General features: G+C 38.6%; 1 protein-coding gene across 4 annotated transcripts; it reads left to right on the top strand.

The window, feature by feature from the left end:
• The first annotated feature begins 1,405 nt into the window (after positions 1–1,405).
• Positions 1,406–14,754, top strand: LOC130564520 (NACHT, LRR and PYD domains-containing protein 3-like). Of its 4 annotated transcripts, none has more exons than XM_057350620.1 (11): positions 1,406–1,732; positions 2,235–2,389; positions 2,475–2,594; positions 2,699–2,806; positions 6,922–8,739; positions 8,933–9,106; positions 9,399–9,572; positions 13,040–13,213; positions 13,627–13,803; positions 13,911–14,084; positions 14,362–14,754. In XM_057350620.1, the coding sequence occupies exons 2-11, from the start codon at positions 2,340–2,342 to the stop codon at positions 14,453–14,455; spliced, it is 3,063 nt and encodes a 1,020-aa protein (XP_057206603.1). In that variant the 5' UTR covers positions 1,406–1,732; positions 2,235–2,339; the 3' UTR covers positions 14,456–14,754. The 4 variants fall into 4 exon arrangements, with proteins under 4 accessions (XP_057206603.1, XP_057206601.1, XP_057206602.1 ...); XM_057350618.1 differs by having other exon boundaries at positions 1,864–2,389; XM_057350619.1 differs by having other exon boundaries at positions 1,406–2,032.
• Positions 14,755–17,072: the final 2,318 nt, after the last annotated feature.

Below are 17,072 nucleotides of genomic sequence, written 5' to 3'. Positions count from 1 at the left end.
AAAACTCTGTTAATTGTTTCATACAGTCTAAAGATGGCCGCAGGTTAAGTGTTTTGTAAGAATTCTTGATTACTGAAGAGACATTATCAGACTGTAGTTCATCAAAATAGCCACCTGACGGTGCCAGAATACAGCGACTCGACTTAAATTCTGTATCGTTTACATACTCTCTGTCAGATTATTTGTTGTTTTGAGCTCTCTGAAAGCAGACACAGGAGATCTTTTTAGCATCTCTCACTGTATCTGCTGTTAAACACATAGGCTACATGTGTTACATGTGACCGCATGTTTCTCTCTGTGTCAATGAGGAGAACTGACGCACTTTTACTGTAATAATGACACAACTGTTGATCCAGATGATGCTCGCGCTCAGACGGTCCTGCAGTCCTGAGCAACACAGTGAACAATTATCAAAAACATAAAGACATATGATTCCTCCATACAAGTTAAAAGTATGTCTACTTGGCTAAACTTAAATGAAACGACCCATTGAACTAATTGTTTATTTAATACAATTAATATACAATACAATTCAACAAATTAATTATTTAATACAATGAATATACAATAAAATATGAATATGCATTAATTTGATTAAATTCATATTAAATATAATTTAAATTGTTTATATTAGGCTACTCATAGACACAGACCGGAAGTTAACTTCGGGCCAGACGCGTGCGTCCGATGAAACTATCTAGGCTATAATATATCATTTCAGTTTAACCCAGTACCTCAATTGAAACGTGTAGCTCTAACCGCAGATGACAGCATATTAATAAATCACATCTGATGTGCAGAGAAATTATTTTTACATTAGACATAGGCTCTGTTACAATATAGCAAACCGATAATTAATAGTAACTTTCTTTTATGATAACATATCGATAACATACATTTAATAAAAATATATTTAGGACTCAGAATATATGACATTTCCCAGCTAAATCTGAATTTTAGAAGTCTGCAATCTTAATCGTGATCCACTGATCTAGTAGATTACACATACTGTGCAACTGTGGCCTTAAAGGGATACTTCACCCAAAAATGAAAATTCTGTCATCATTTACTCACCTTCGAGTTCTTCCAAATGTGTATAAATGTATTTGTTCTGATGAACACAGAGAAAGATATTTGGAAGAATGCTTGTAACCAAACAGATCTCGACACCCATTGACTACCACAGTGGGGAAAAAAATACAATGGTAGTCAAAAGTGCCCCAGAACGGTTTGCTGTCCTACACTCTTCAAAATGTCTTCTTTTGTGTTCAACAGAACAAAACAATGATAAAGTAATTTGTTCCTACTATGGAAGTCAAAGGGGGGCAAAATCTGTCTGGTTAGAAGCATTCTTGTAAATATCTTTCTCTGTGTTCATCAGAACAAAGAAATTTATACACATTTGGAACAACTCAAAGGTGAGTAAATGATGCCAGAATTTTCATTTTTGGGTGAAGTATCACTTTAATACACATCCTTAGAAGTTGAATCTTCCTCAATAATCGGCTAGTTGGTCGTAGTATGACTAATATGTTAATGTAACCTATAAACACTCGTAACTGTCGACTGCTCAACAAGGTGGAATGAGGTTTTTCCAGCTGCACGACTTTCTGCTGTGACTCATCGACTACACCTGTTCACACTATTACTTACAAGACAGACAGAACAAGATCTTCACCAGAACAACAAACATGTTTACTGAATCACTGACGGATATCTCTTTATGTCTATGGTATGTAAAACCTTTTGAATATCGAGACTCTTTATGTAATAACGTTGTGATTAATATTCATGTTTAAGATTTCCTTAAACTTCAACGTGTTGTGTGGGTTTTTATGGGTTTTGTTGATGTGTATTAAACAGATTTGTAACAGTAATGAAAGGGAAACTGTGAGAATGAGAGACGGCTGGATGATCACATGCCTCTCTTGTATAAATACACTTCAAAACAGTATCAAAAGTTAAATGTCGCCTACAGTATGTATACTTGATATTCAGTTGATTTAGATTGTCTGGAAACATTTTGATGGAGGTATGATATATGCTTGGCATAAACAGTAATTTTGATTCAATTACTTTCATTTTTACATAATCGTATTTCACAGTTTTCTTTATTTTTGCTCTTCTGATTATGAAATTCATATTATTTAAATAGCATCTTGCATATGACGTTTATATAAATACATGTGAAGTTTAAAAATGTTGTGCTGATTAACAATTTCGTATTAATCCAGAATGATAATGTGTGGATCAGTGATCAGATGCATCAGATTCATTTAGAGTCAGTGTTGGTGATCAGATTCATGAGTAAAGATCAGACTGATGTGACTGAATGATTCATGGATGATTCACAAACATTCAGAGATGGAAATTATCCTCCAGGATTCAGGTATTCTTATTCAAGTATTTATTGAAACGTTTTGTTTACATGAAAGTTACATTGTATGATGTCTTGTCACTGTTTCTTGTTACAGATCAATTCAGCAGCAGAAGAATGTAGATTGGCCTGAGATCAGCTGTGTGTTCATGAAGAGTAATGTGTCTATGGATCATCCAATAAGATTTAAGGGGGAAGACACATCACCTGATCAGAGGTACAACACTTATTTTACAATATGATTTTAAAAAAATGTGCTTAAAAGCTGATAAGTAGTCCATTAATATCAGAATGTCTGATTGTGTTCATACTCTGTTTAAGGTCAATATTGTTGTCTGGAACAGACTCAGCAGATCAGATAAGAACGTCTGCGAGTGATCGGTCTATAAATGATCTACAGTCTCATGAAAACAACAGTCAAAGTTGCAGGTAAAATCAAAGTGTTTCTCATTTTTTGTTATTTATAATAGAATGTTATACAATACATTAATTATATAGTTAATTGTCAAGAATGAGGTGTGGAGAGAACCCAAGCGTAGGCAGGCAGTGAAGGGGTTAACACAACAAAGCTTTATTAAATGAACAAAACAAAGGAAAAACCCACGAGGGGGTGTCAAACCAAGAACGAACTAAAATCCAAAACTAGAACAAAAACTTCCCACGAGGGGGCCCAAAAAACAGCAGGACGAAATAACAAAACTAAACATGACCAAACGTCAAAGCAAAATACAAGGAAGTCAAATACGTTAAATAATAATCCAAAAGACAAGCAAGACAAGGCAGGACAAGACGGGAGACTCACAGAGTTGCAGTTTTGGGAGACGTAGAGCAACACACCAAACACAACGTAATCCACGAACACAAGACAAAGAAACAAGAGGGTATTTGTAGGGGAACACAAACGAGGGATAACGACACAGGGCAGGTGTGGGTAATGAAACACTCAGGGAAGGATAACAAGGAAACGAGATGGCGGGAACAGAGACGAGACACTGGAGAGAACGTATATTATTGTCAAAAGGACAATAATATGTTTCTCTCCACACATAACCAAAGGCTTTGTCATGACTCTGCTACAGGACCAAGGAAAACATGACTAAATGAAGCAGAGCCATGACAGTTAATAATGTAATTTATGTGATGAAATTAATAGTTTTACGGTAACACTATATAATACTGTTTCACACTTAATAGTAGTTATGCAGGAACTAATGCAGAACAAATGGTTAGTGCTGCATTAACACTGTAGTCAATACTGATAACTAATAAGGAAGAAAGATTAACTAATCAGTAGCATGCTGATGTTTAAAGTAAGTAACAATTAGTTACTTATTACTTATTTAAGAGTCATTCATAAATACTGAATGCTTTATCTCTCCTGCAGAACTGTAACTAAGACCCATTTAAAAAACTATCCATGGACAACTCATTAACAGCTACTAAAAATAATTATGTCAATAAACTGGTTATATATAATCTTGAATCTACTATTAAAAATACAATTTTAACTAAGTTTGTTTACTTACAGTAATCTTAATTATTTTATATCACCAAACTATTGTCCAATATTGTCCTCATCAAGATTTTATTTTTCATATCAATCAGATCTCTCCTTGTTGCTTATTATGAGTCTGGGTAGGGTTGCACCAGCCATTTTTAAGTTCTTTCTTAAATGTGAACGTAATGTCCACACTAGAGGCTTAGTAACTAGCTAGTTTGTAAATAAATCTGTATGTTATTCGGTTGCACCATTTGGTCTTAAGGCAGAACATAGCCAGTAGTTCATAAGCTCTCCGTAAAGTAATGCGTAGTCGCATAATAGGATGTTTACCTTTAATAGTAGCAGCCTTTAAATTCGTTAGAAAAAGTTGTGTTGAAATGTTGTGAATTTCAAAACATTCTTGATTTAAACTTATTTTACCTCACATAATAACGGTACAAATGTGATTAAATAGAATACGACCTATTATGAATAACATATTTCAAGTTAGATTAATAAACAAATGCTGATTAAAAACAATACAGCCTAATTAACGCAATAATAAATAACATGATGTCATTGAAGGAGCTTGACTATTTGAGGATACCATCATTGGAAACGCATGACTTGGATGGACAAATTGGCCATAGGATGGATATAAAAAAGGAGGAAAGGGAGCTGGCTGTTTTGGGAACATCCATGGGAAATATGCATTACCCTGCATTTGACTAGGAACAGTTCCATCAGTATGCAATGCTTGTTGATCATTTGATGAATTGGCTGGAATTATTGAATGTTGTTGTAAAGAAAATGACCAAGAGGGACCAGTGGCAAATTGAGTCATTACAGAAGGCTTTTCTGAGGACAATGGTCCTAACTGAGTAGGTTCTGTAACAACCGGTTCATTTACCATTTGTGAATCAGGAGGCTGTAGGGAGCATGGCTCTATTGATGCTCTGCCATCTGCTGACAAGAGAGTAGGCAGCAATGATTGTGATAGAGGAGGGAGAGTACTCTGTCTACTTCTGTCTAAATCTAGGAGGTGATAAAGATGGAGCCATCTCTCGGTTTGCCTCATGTTGTCTTAGGCATTCACTCAATTCAAGGACAATAGGAGTTTTACCATGGTCATCTTGATTGCATTTAACAACTGAAGATGCTTTATTAGAACTCTGTTCAGAATTCAAAGAGAAGGAAGAATTCATACTTCTTATCTGCATACTTTTCATTGTCTGGTTCAGCTCCAACAACATTCATTTGATCTGCAGTAAATCCTCAACAAGACTTCTCACCTCAGCTTCTGTAAGCTCGTGTGGAGTTTATTCCACTGCGTCAAGTTCCCTGTTCCTGTCTTGCCCGTCTTGTCGGTTAAAAGTCATTTTTTTACTACGTTGGCTGTCTGCCTCTGGGTTCTCCTGTCAGAATCGTGACAGAACGAACCGGCCAAAAGAGAGCCCAGCAGACAGCAGCCAGCGAGCCTTGCCGCCCATCTCCCCGGCTCCCGTCTGTCCTCCATCTCGCGCTGTCCAGGAGCTCTCCACCCTTCGCCAGAAGGACGCCGATGCACGGTCCTTTGCCTTGGAGCTCCTGGCTGCAAGGGGGTACAGCGAGGAGGAGCTAAAATACCCCTGGATTTTGTGGACCATGTCCGCTACGCCATGGACCGCAAAGAAACCAGGGTCCCTCTGCCGCCAAGGCCATCGATGGGGAGCGCTTTCCTGCATCCCGTCCCGGAGGATTACGTGGTGGCTGTCGCAACTCTGGGGAACTTGGCTCCGTCCACCTGCGCATTGGACGCCTCCAGCTTGGAGCAAGCCGCACTCCAGCTCTGGTCCCGCCGGCTGTCACCGCAGCACCGGTCCAGCTGGCTCACACCCCAGGCTCATGCCACATGCATACCAAACAAAGAGCTACTAATTAAGAATTTGACGCACCTGGGGAGAACTAGCCCCGCCCCAACCTGCTACGTCACACAAGAATTCTCAACACAATAGATACATTTAAATAAGTACTAACAAAAAAATTCAGTTACACAATAATCACAGTAGTCAAGGCATTATATGAAATTGGGTATGGTTTTATTGCAAAACTTTACTGTAACACTGTTCAAAGTAAACGAAGGAAGGAGGAGGGAACCGGCGAACATTAAAACCAATATTTAATAAAATAAACAATCAACAAAACAAAAGTAAAGGGCCGACAGCTACCTCACAGTCAACTGCCGGCCACACAAACATAAATAAAACTTAACATAATGTCCAGGCCTGGTCCTCTCTTGTCGTACGTTCCTGTCACTCCTCCTCTTATGCTTCCGGAGCTCCTCCTTTAAATGTTAGTATGCTGTTACCTACTGATTAGTTAATCTTTTTTCCTGATTAGTTATCAGTATTGACTACAGTGTTAATGCAGCACTAACCATTTGTTTTGCATTAGTTCCTGCATAACTACCTATTAAGTGTGAAACAGTATTATAAAGTGTTACCAGTTTTACAACTGATGATCTTCAATCTTAACTTGAAGGATTAGTTCACAGAAAATCGAAACACAGTAAGAGCTCAAATGTAAAATAACATTCTGACTTTTCCTAGTTTTATAATTACATTTCATGGAGGCTATGTTTATGAAGCTCGAAAAGAAATCTCTTCTGAAGTGAAACATTACCTTTGTGAGAGGAAACAATTCATATTTTAAGCTTACTGTTAGCAACTGATATATTGTGTATGTAATGTTAGCACACAGTCCAGTAAGGTGTTTAAATATGGTAGCATGTTGATAACATTGAATGTCATTGGTTATTTGACAGCTAGTCATGAGACACATGAAAACCAATGAGATTCAATTTTATCAACATGTTACCATCATATTTATACTTACTTTGCTTGGCTGTGTTTACATTACATGATATAAATAGTAATGTTTTCCTTATTCCCTATATCTTTGAAAAAAATGACTCCGTAGTTGTTTAGTCAGATGGTTTATAAACCTTTATAAACACACTTGAGAGTTCTGATTATTATAACCCGATAAATGTACTTCTTTAATTTATGTCATAATCTGTTTGCAGTTATTCTTGTCAGCGTGCTAGAATGCAAAACACACTCAAATCACATCTGAGAGAGAAGTTTGAGTGTTTGTATGAGGGAACATCACAGCAGAGAAATCCAATACAGCTGAATGAGATCTACACAGAGCTCTACATCACAGAGAGTGAAAGTGGAGAGATCAGTAATGAACATGAGGTGAGACAGATTGAGATACAATCCAGGAGAACAGCAACAGAGGACACACCAATCAAATGCAATGACATATTTAAAGCTTTACCTGCACCAGACAAACCCATCAGAAGTGTGCTGACAAAGGGAGTCGCTGGCATTGGAAAAACAGTCTCTGTGCAGAAGTTCATTCTGGACTGGGCTGAAGGGAAAGAGAATCAGGACGTCCACCTCATATTTCCACTTCCTTTCAGAGAGATCAATTTGATGAAGAACAAAACACTCAGTCTTTTAGATATTCTTCATCTTTTCTTCCCAGAGACACAAGAAATGGAAATCTCCAGCGGTGAATATAAAGTGTTGTTCATCTTTGATGGTTTGGATGAGTGTCGCGTGTCTCTGGATTTTCGCCGCAGTGTGAGGTTGTGTGATGTAAGTGAATCAGCCTCAGTGGACGTGATCCTGACAAACCTCATGGCGGGGAATCTGCTTCCCTCTGCTCTCATCTGGATCACCTCCAGACCAGCAGCAGCTGATCTCATCCCCTCTGAGTGGGTTGATCGAGTCACAGAGGTACGAGGCTTCACTGACAAACAGAAGGAGGAATACTTCAGCAAGAGAATCAGTGATGAGAGTCTGAACAACAGAATCGTCTCACACCTGAAGTCATCCAGGAGCCTCTACATCATGTGTCACATCCCAGTGTTCTGCTGGATTTCAGCCACTGTTCTAGAGAGAATGTTGAGTGAAGCAGAGAGTGAAGGAGAGATCCCCAAGACTCTCACTCAAATGTACACACACTTCCTGATCATTCAGACAAACATCAAACATCAGAAGGACTATGAGAAGAAAGTGAAGAGTGATGAAGACATGATCTTCAAACTGGGCAAACTGGCTTTTGAGCAGCTTGTGAAAGGCAATGTGATCTTCTATGATGAAGACCTGAGAGAGTGTGGCATTGATGTAGCAGAAGCATCAGTGTACTCAGGATTGTGCACTCAGATCTTCAGAGAAGAGTTTGGCTTGTATCAGGGGAAAGTTTACTGCTTTGTTCATCTGACCATTCAGGAACATCTGGCAGCTCTTTATGCTCACATCTCATTCACAAACTACAACACAAACGTGTTTGAACCTGAACTTGTTGAACCTGAACCAGGTTGTTTTTCTAAAATTTTGGAATTAGTGAAACCTAAATCATCAGATCAGATTTTATTATCCGAGTTACATCAGAGAGCTGTAGATGAAGCTTTGCAGAGTCTGAATGGACATCTGGATCTTTTCCTGTGTTTTCTTCTGGGTCTCTCACTGGAGTCCATTCAGACTCTCTTACAGATGAAAAGATGCTCCTACAAGAAAACAGAAACGGTTGAGTACATTAAACAGAAGATTAAGAAGAATCTGTCTCCAGAGAAATTCATCAATCTGTTTCACTGTCTGAATGAACTGGATGATGAGTCACTGGTGGAGGAGATTCAACAATATGTGAAATCTGGATCCGTTGGACGCTCTAAATTTTCCTCTTCTCAGTGGTCAGCTTTAGTTTTTGTGTTGCTGGCGTCTGAGCAGCATTTGGGTGAACTTCATCTAAATACATTTATTGGAGGAGAAAACAAAGCAGATGAAGTTCTTATGAAACTGCAGCCTGTGATTAAAGAATCCAAAAAAATTATGTAAGTAACAACAGTCAGTTAACTGTTAACATATTAATACATTTACTGTAATTATTATATTTTTACAATTCTTATTTTAGAGAAACCCTTCTTACCAAGATATCAAGGCAGAGACTGTGTGGAGTTAAAGCACTCTGATGTTCTTCAACAAGAACTCAATAACTCAGCATGTTTTTCATTTACCTCTTTGCAGGTTAAGTCATTGTTCTATCAAAAATGAAAGTTGTGTTGATCTGACTTCAGCTCTGATATCAAACCCCTCACACCTGAGAGAACTCAATCTGTATAAGATTAATTTTGAAGGGACAAGTGTGGACCTGCTTTCAGGTGGACTGGAGAATCCTCACTGTAAACTGACGTCACTCAGGTACGAGAAAATTAATGAAAAATGAAAAAGGAGAACAGATCATGAATGAATGTGTTAATAAAAGAGGATAGTGTATGTGTTGGGGGTCTGATGCTCTTGTCTTAATATGTTTCTCAGTCCTCTCTGTTGCTTCTCAGTTTTCTCATTTCTCCAGCACATTTCAAAAACAATACCATAACAATGAAGTGAATGACATGGCTGCTTTGTCACGAACTTGCTGATTGCAGTAATAGTGTTTTTATTGAGCTGATCTGTGTCTGAATTAAGTGAAGTTTGTGTCTGTTCTCTACAGGTTGAGTTATTGTTCTGTCACAGCTGAAGATTGTGCTGCTCTATCTTCAGCTCTGAGATCAAACCCCTCACACCTGAGAGATCTGGATTTGTCTGAGAATAAACTAGGAGATTCAGGCGTGAAAATGATCTCTGCTGTACTGGAGAATCCTCAGTGTTATCTGAGTTCTCTCAGGTAAGATTAAATAAATATTAGAAAGGTGAATCAATTGTTTCCAGGGGAAAGTGTGTATATTTGTGGAATATTGTGGAATCCGCACCAGCCGTCCAACTCACGAACAGAGGGCGGGCAGAGAGCCATGACGTAGACGCTAAGCGCCGAATTTAAGATTGTAGTTTAGGTTAGGGAAATCTAAAACGACAGCGGACATGGAGACACGCGATGCTATTTGCTCTGTTGTGGAGAATATTCCCGGCATTTGCCAACTGAAGCCCAAACAAGAAGAGTGTTTGGTTCACATTTTGAATGGAGGTGATATTGTGGCCCTACTCCCGACAGGTTTTGGGAAAGGTTTAATTTATCAACTGTTACCGATCGTCTGCGAGAAACTGGGGAGGCCAAAGTCCGTCAAGGCGATAATTGTGATTTAACCCACCTCGGTGACACTGCTCCGTTATGGCAAGTCCATGGCCTTCCTCTGCTTTTTTATGGTCCTTTGAGTTTTAGAGGGTGTATCTCGGTCTCTTTTATCTGTCGAGCTCGAACTGGCACCCTTTTGATAGGTCAGTGTCTCCTTTCTTTTCCAGTCATTGAATATTGCCATGTCATGCTGTAATCTTGCAATTAAGTTGCAGCATTTCCGACAGACTCGAAATGAACGAAGAGCTGTGTTTAACAGAACTAATCCTAACTTTGACAGTTGGCTGCAAATATTTTCTTGTTTGTCTCTACTGTCAAATATTAGTTTAGATGCACTAATTGTATCGTGGATGCGTAGATTTACTTCACATAATCTGCAAAAGTCGTTCACAGCCATCTTCACTCCAGTATTTCGATCGATGGTTTTGTCTTCGCCGCATACCTGTGTTTACAGCAGAAGTTTGAGGCAGCTGAGCCGGTGCATAACATACGTCATAACCAAATGTTATGTGGTTGGTTTACGGGTAAACCAATGATTTTAAACTTCAGCGCCTCCCCCCACGAGAAAGTAAACGCTTGTCAATTATGCCTTTCCAGACTCTGTCTACGAAGCAATGCGAAGTAGCAGAGTTTGGTATTACCAGGCTACCAAATAACGTTCCAGCGACTTAACTTTGTGATTCCCATATTCGTCGGGATGATGTAACATTGGACATCGCTGGGACTTGATGATTTCCTCCTGAAGACATAAATAGAGTGGACCGTATTCGTCGCAGCAACGTACCAAATAACGTTTATGGGACGTGACGAGTACATCCCAACAACCAAACAGTTAAAATCGTTTTTAAAATTGTATTTAAACACATTGTCCCTCGCATGTAGGATTAAATTAATTTGTGATTTAATCTGAGCATTAAAGATTAAATTTTATGCATAATTTAAATAATTTTCTAGTTAAATATGTACATATTATACAAAATATGACGATTAATAAAACTTAACACAGCACTGTACATCAGCATCAGACACTTTATTCAGATACTGAAGTGAATGACATAAATAACCAAAGACGTCAACACAATGTAGGCTTCAAAGCAGATATTTATTGACAGAGATGATCAAATATTATCTTTAATCTTAATTATATATTCTTGTCTTACCACAAGTTTAGCAGGATGTCCGTTTTTTAGATACAACTATCAAAAGCTTCTTCAGTCACACTCGCAAACATCAAGGTCCGTTCATTTAAACGCGCCAAATCGATCGAAAATCACTAAAATATGTGTTTACTCTCACAGCTGTGCGGTATAAAGAAAAAAAAAAATTAATAAACCGCTCAAGTAATATCATGCAGTGAGGTAAAACGAAACAACCATTAATGTTTTAATGATGCCAGAGTGTGGCTCTTTGCAGAACAGATATGAACGCATTTAATACATTAAATAAATATGAACAGTTTTAATTGTTTTGTCTTATTAAACTCTAGTTTAATAGCTCAGTTAATAGCATCAGTTCAGTTAAATGAACCATCTCATCAAAACAACATATTATCTCGTTAAAACGACATATCTCGTTTTAACAACATATTATTTCATTTTAACAACATATTATTTCATTATAACAACATATTATTTCGTTTTAATGACATATTATCTCGTTTTAACGACATATTATCTCGTTTTAATGACATATCTCATTTTAACGACATATTATCTCGTTTTAGCAACATATTATCTCATTTTAACAACATATTATCTCGTTTTAACAACATATTATTTCGTTTTAATGACATATCTCGTTTTAACGACATATTATTTCATTTTAACAACATATTATCTCATTTTAACGACATATTATTTCGTTTTAACGACATATTATCTCGTTTTAACAACATATGATCTCGTTTTAACTACATATCTCATTTAAACGACATACTATTTCGTTTTAACAACATATTATCTCGTTATTATGACATAATTGAGTGGAAAAAATAAAATGTACGTGGCAGCAATACACCACCGTATATGTGTGTTTATACCAGTTGTGTATATAAATACTATGTCGCCTCTGGTTGTAGTGGTGCAGTAGTCTCGCGTAGCCAGGTCTGGAACTTATCGCCGCTTTCTTTGGCCAAGGCCCACCCAAGAGGCCATATGACTGACAGGTAAAGCAACCAATCACGTTTCGTTTTGTGCCGCGCCATGTTTAGAGGTGTGGAAATGTCCACACAGTAAGTTAACAGCAACAAAATGATTATAAGTTTATGCTGTGAACCTCGCAATCTTTTAAGAATTTAAGCAATTAGTCGATCGTGATGAATTCTTATAGCAACTGTTGTAAACATGGCAGCTTACTTCTTAGATCAGGCTGCTTCGTGTTGTTTCCAGGCGGACCAAAGAGCGCGACACACACGTCTCCTGGAAATCCCGTGAAATTCAACCAATCAGATGACGACTTTGAATGTGCTGAAGTGTTTCCAGAAGAGTGTGCCTTATGCACCAGACGTTTAGCCAATGGTCCATGGGCGTGACGTCTGAGGCTGAGATTAGTGATGCAGTAAATTTTGCTGGAGAAATGATAAAAAGTATGTTACGCGGCACAAACATGCAGCATGGAGGCCGCCATCATTGTTTGGGGAATACTCGCACATGCCTACAGACTGAACGCGTAATATGCATGCACATGATGTCATCGTTTTCTAATTCTTGCGTTTTTGGGGTTTACACAGAAACAAGAACGGCGTCGTTTTCAAAAACTTGCACTTTGAAACCCGTTTTCAAAAGTTTTCCCGTTTTCAATTCCCTTAAAAACAGTTTTCGTGTAAACGGACAGCCAAAACGCATAACTCATGTAAACGGCCTCTTAAAATAGCAAAAACAGTAGGAAAATTCAGTAAAGTGTCCATTTATATAGTTGGTAATACTCAGGCATGTCACTTGCAATGTAATTTCTGACTACAGTTATGCTTGAGGTGTAAGTTAATACATTTTTAATGAGCTGATCTACAGTACAATATGTATCTGAAACTGAGAGAGTGAAGTGTGTGTCATTATTCACTACAGATTGGAGCGTTGTAAGATCACAGCTAAAGGTTGTGCTGCTCTGTCTTCATCTCTGAGATCAAACCCCTCACACCTGACAGAACTGGATCTGTCTGATAATACATTTGGAGATTCAGGAGTGAAGCTGATCTCTACTGTACTGGAGAATCCTCACTGTAAACTGGAGAAACTGAAGTAAGATCATGATCTCTCAAAAAGAAATGAAATATAGAATATATTTTACAGTGAGTCTAGATTATAACACCTCAATTTAAGCAGTAATGTGTAGTTATTATTGAGACACTTTACTGAATACTGAAAGTCACCTTTTTTACATAGATAAAACTAGAAAATGAAATATGATGGGGAAAAAATGTTTTTCAGAAAGAGATCTCAAGGGAAAAGACTGTCATGTTTATAAGATAATCCACATTTTATTTACTGTTGTATAAGAAAAGCACTTTTAGTTTCAACAAAAATTGAGGAAGACTGTTTAAATTAAATATGTTTCAGTAAAACAAAAACACGGATTAGTCACAACAAGAGAAACATCAGCTCACTGTACATTTCATCTGTGTAACCAGACTGTGTGTCTCTGTTCTTTACAGGTTGAGTCAGTGTAATATCACAGATGAAGGTTGTGTTGCTCTGTCTTCAGCTCTGATATCAAACCCCTCACACCTGACACATCTGGATCTGTCTAATAATAATAATGTCGGAGATTCAGGAGTGAAGCTGATCTGTGATGTACTGGAGAATCCTCACTGTAAATTGGAGAAACTGGTGTAAGATTAAATAAACATTTTTTTCCACTAATGACATCGAATCTTACAATAAAAAAAAAACATGCGACTGAGCCAAATTGAACAGTGTGTATCTCTGTTCTCTACAGGTTGAGGAGTTGTAATATCACAGATGAAGGTTGTGCTGCTCTGTCTTCAGCTCTGAGATCAAACTCCTCACATCTGAAACATCTGGATTTGTCTGGGAATAAATTTGGAGATTCAGGAGTGAAGCTGATCTCTACTGCACTGGAGAATCCTCACTGTAAACTGGAGAAACTGAGGTAAGTTTGTCTCAGTGTAAACGCAGTTATTAGGTTCTGTGCGTTTAAAATGTTTCTTGCTGTGTTAGTTTGATGTCTCATAATCCCTTTTGATTTGCACATTTACCTGCTTGATACATGACCGCTTAACAAATAAATAAAATGACGAAATAATGATGAAATGAGAAATAATGAGAAATAGGAATGTAAGAGATGAATGAAACCATCAGTGAAGTTTTCCAGAGAATCTGATCTGTGTGTGTGTCTGAACTGAAGTGTGCGTTGTTATTCTCCACAGTTTGATGTTCTGTGGTATCACAGATGAAGGTCGTGCTGCTCTGGATTCAGCTCAGAGGTCAAATCCTTCACATCTGACAGATCTCAAACTCTGAATTTTGTCAAATATTATAAAGCTCATTAAATGCATTCAAACATAAAATATTGCAATATAAAAAAATAATATTTATAATTTACATTTAAGCAACAATGTAGGTGCAGTTACAGATAAAAAATATATGGTGTATGTATAGTATACTGTATGTAATTGTGTATTATACGCTGTAATGTATGATTTAAAAAATGTAATTTTTGAATCTTCATCTTCATGATAGATAAAAAATGTATACTTGTAAAGCTTGTCTAATTCACTGTTACTTATTTATTGTATTTGCTTTCTGCATCCTTTTAGAATAATAAATGTAGACATCAGCCGCAGTGTGTGTGTGTGTGTGTGTGTGTGTGTGTGTGTGTGTGTGTGTGTGTGTGTGTGTGTGTGTGTGTGTGTGTGTGTGTGTGTTTTTGTGTGTTTTTGTGTGTATCTGCATATGTGTTAGTAATACTTAGCTCAAGTAGTGTGGGATTGGATGTTGATAGATCAGTGCTCGAATTGAATCAAGGCTTATCAAAATACACAATATATTTGATCATAATATGCATAACTATATACTATTTATTAAAAAACAGGCTTACATAAAAGAACAGGCTTCTTTTAATGTATTTTGGATCAAATCAATGCAGGCTTGGTGAACAGAAATGACTTTTGAACAGTAGTGTACGTCCAACAGAATAATTCTAGCATTATTTACCAATGTAGTATTTACTATTTCCTAAAAACAACTTGATGATTGACACTTTGTGATAATAATGTTTGTTCCAAAAGACTTGTTTAAATGCAAGAAACTAGTTTATTAGATATTAAAAATATAAATTGTGACAAGACCGGCTGTCAGTCTGTGTGTTAGTGTTGTAGGGATTTTTCAACGATTTCAGTGCAGTTTACATAGTTACTTCCAGTAGGTGGCAGCAAGGGACTGTTATGAGTGAGTCTGTCAGTCAGCAGACTATTCAACCATTTCAGTCCAAAAGTCTGCTTTATTCAGGAACTAACTATGGCTATCAAAATGTCAATCATAGCTATTTCAAGAGTGAATCCCGCATTTATATGCCGATGTAATTCCCGAAACTTTGCAGCGTGTATGTGGCCGCTGGTCTTAGCAGCATGAAAAACAAGTTTTATACAATTCTGAATGGATTATATATAGCACAGAAACCGCACAACGAGATGATACGAATGGAATGTCACGTAAATCAAATCAAAATGAGGAAATTAAAGTATCACTAAATATTATTTACTTTAATTTCACCAAACAGAGTGAGAGGTACGAATGTGATGTTGAATTCATGTTTAGTTTATTGACTTGTGTCAATTTGCTTAAATGCTTTTTAAACTTGCTTTTCTGTACCAGTGTTTTCTAACAACAGACAATTGCTCCTCGTACATTCCCTATTGAGTCTGTTTCAAACAAATCAAGCATCGGACAGATCTTGCCTGATAAAATGGTGAAATGAAAGCCAACCCCATCCATGTTGTGTCCAGTACGCGCATTGCGCCTCTACTTGGACCGCACACAGAGCTGCAGAAGCTCTGAGCAGCTCTTTGTCTGTTTTGGAGATCAGCAGAAGGGGAGGGCTGTCTCAAACAGAGATTGGCGCACTGGATCATGGACGCCATCACTACAGCGTACCGGTCCTAAGATTGCCCGTGCCCACTAGCAGTAAGAGCTCACTCCACACAGAGTATAGCCTCCTCCTGTGCACTGGCTCAAGGCGTCTCTCTGGCAGACATCTGCAGAGCTGCGGGTTGGGCTACACCCAACACCTTTGCGAGGTCCTACAGCCTCCGTGTAAAACCGGTATCAGCTCGAGTCTTGCAGGGCATCAGGTAAGACCGGCGGACGGTAGGGCGTACGCCTGTGAAAGCACCTTCCCCCCTCCTAGGTGGGTCAGCGTGTTATTTTTTGCCCCCCTTCTTCCCCCACTGGGTGAAGAACAGGCATTCCATCCATCACTAAGCAAGCACCTCCTGCGGGCGGGCTGGGCAGAGCAGCCCTGCCCCTTAGGCCAGGTACCAACTGAGTTATCCACAACATAGCTCTAACCGGACCTAGTGCTACCGGACGTTGTAACCCCCCCAATCGGGCGGTTCTGTCTGATGTATCCTCATGATTGGTTCCCACCTTGGTAACCCATGACCTTCCCTAGGTGGACCTCCACCTTGCGGTTAACTCCTTCAGTCCGCACATTCCTCCCATGAGTTCTCCCCTAACGGCAGGACCATGTTGGTATCTCCACTAAACTCCTCCCTACGGTAGGAAGTGGTCTCCGTAGCGCGTCCCCCATTGAGGAAGTAGCGCTTACCCAGTGGCCTTACGGTACCGGGCAGCTTCTCGCTGTTAGAGAAACAAGGTCGCCGCCTGTTAGGGCTGAAGGCAGGGGCCTTCCCACCTTTCAAGAAAAGCTCTGGGACCCCCTACCTATCCACTGGTAGGTTACAATTTCGCAGTAGCACTCACGGCTGACACGCCCAGGCCAGTTACCGTCGCTTCGCTAGGGCTTGTGACACGGCACAGCGTCATGGCGTTTTCCATAGGAACCCCATCTGTCAGTTCGACATAACGTCGAGAGACCGACAGAAAGGGAATGTCTTGGTTACGGATGTAACCTCAGTTC

This window comes from Triplophysa rosa, linkage group LG14 (assembly GCF_024868665.1).
Source record: "Triplophysa rosa linkage group LG14, Trosa_1v2, whole genome shotgun sequence".
Classification (NCBI taxonomy): domain Eukaryota; kingdom Metazoa; phylum Chordata; class Actinopteri; order Cypriniformes; family Nemacheilidae; genus Triplophysa; species Triplophysa rosa.
The sequence above is the reverse complement of the archived record's forward strand: the minus strand, read 5'-3'. Positions and strand labels throughout refer to the sequence as shown.